We start from the raw sequence: 1469 nt of genomic DNA on the forward strand, positions 1-1469 counted from the left end.
GCGGGCGGGGCGGGGGGGGGGGAGGTGGCACAGCCCCGAGCTGGGACGCGGTGATCGGGGGCGGGGGGTGTTCCTGGTGCGTGGGGGAGAAGAGCAGGACTCGCCATCCGTACCGGGGAAGCCAACGTGTTGTGTCCTCGTTGGGGCTGAGCTGTTTGAACAGCAGCGGTGCCAGTGGTACAGGAGAGCCCGGGTTTTCTGGGTCTTCCTTGTTGCTCTGGGGATGAACGGGGAAAGCGTTTTGGGGGCGTATGGGGGGATCTTGTATTGTTTGAGGGCTGCTGGGGCTCCTGGGGCGGGCGCAGGCTTGAGCCCCAGCTCTGCCCTCCCTGCAACCCCTCTCCCTTCCCTTGCAGGGAGCGTTTCCCTGCTCGCTCTCCGGAGCCGTCTCCTTGGAATCGTATTCGGGTGTCTGCCAGTCCCCGTTTCTGGATAACAGGTACGCAGGCGGCCGGGGGAGCTGGGGCTGGCCTCCTTGGAGCGAGTGAACCCTGGGGTGTTGCGGGACGCCCTCTTTCCTCACGCCCTGCTGGTCCATGACGCTCTCTCCCCCACGCAGGGAGCGGAGCGGCTTCTTCAGCCCAGACCACTGCGAGCCCGAGAGCCCCTGGGCCAGCAGCTCGGCCGCCACCACCCCCTCGACGCCCACGACGCCCACGACGGAGGGCGAGGGCGACGGGCTGTCCTACAACCAGCGCAGCCTGCAGCGCTGGGAGAAGGACGAGGAGCTGGGCGAGCTCTCCACCATCTCGCCCGTCCTCTACGCCAACATGAACTTCCCCAACCTCAAGCAGGATTATCCAGGTAGGGCTCTGGGGGGGCTGCGGCCGCCCCGTTCGGGGTGAGGGCAGGGGGGAGCTGGGTGCAGCGTTAACGCGCCTGGTCCCTGTTCGGAGGGCAGATCCCGTCCGCTCCGGCACAGGGCTTGGCTGCGGGACTGAAGTGCTCCTTGCAGCGATGGCGGCGGGGGTCTTGGCGCCAGCTCCTGGGCACGGGGCCGTCCCCACACGTGAAGGGGGTCGTCACCCGCCGAGGGCCCCGGTGGGCTCGTCAGGCACGGGCTAACGTCGCTTTTCTCTTCTTCGTCTGCTCCTACCGGACTCCCAGACTGGTCGAGCCGTTGCAAACAGATCATGAAGCTCTGGAGGAAGGTCCCCGCCACAGACAAAGCCCCCTATTTGGTGAGTGCCGGGGCGTCGCTGGGGTGGGGGGCCTGGGCGCCGGGGGCTGCGAGTCAGCTGGCTTCGTGTTTTTGTTAGCAAAAGGCCAAAGATAACCGGGCAGCTCATCGCATCAACAAGGTGCAGAAGGTACGTGCTGGAGCGGGGAGGTGCCCGGCGGCCCTGGCCCAGCCCTGGGGGACGTGGCGTGCCCACCCCCTGCCCTCTTGGCCCCTTCCCCAGCCCGCTGGCAGGGCGGGCGTGGGTCCCCGCAGCCCTGACGGCCGGGGTCTATCTGCAGCAGGCCGA

At 67.9% G+C, this 1469-nt stretch overlaps 1 protein-coding gene across 1 annotated transcript in view; it reads left to right on the forward strand.

Moving 5' to 3' along the window:
* LOC103899633 (histone-lysine N-methyltransferase 2D) overlaps positions 1 to 1469 on the forward strand; it is a 23229-nt gene that overhangs the window by 64 nt on the left and 21696 nt on the right. The window contains exons 2-5 of the mRNA XM_019472305.1: positions 357 to 439; positions 560 to 804; positions 1108 to 1181; positions 1260 to 1330. Coding sequence (XP_019327850.1) covers positions 357 to 439; positions 560 to 804; positions 1108 to 1181; positions 1260 to 1330 — 473 coding nt within the window. The remainder of the gene's footprint in view (positions 1 to 356; positions 440 to 559; positions 805 to 1107; positions 1182 to 1259; positions 1331 to 1469) is intronic.

The sequence above is a fragment of the Aptenodytes forsteri genome, unplaced genomic scaffold, assembly GCF_000699145.1.
Source record: "Aptenodytes forsteri isolate BGI_AS27 unplaced genomic scaffold, ASM69914v1 Scaffold316, whole genome shotgun sequence".
In the NCBI taxonomy this organism is placed as follows: domain Eukaryota; kingdom Metazoa; phylum Chordata; class Aves; order Sphenisciformes; family Spheniscidae; genus Aptenodytes; species Aptenodytes forsteri.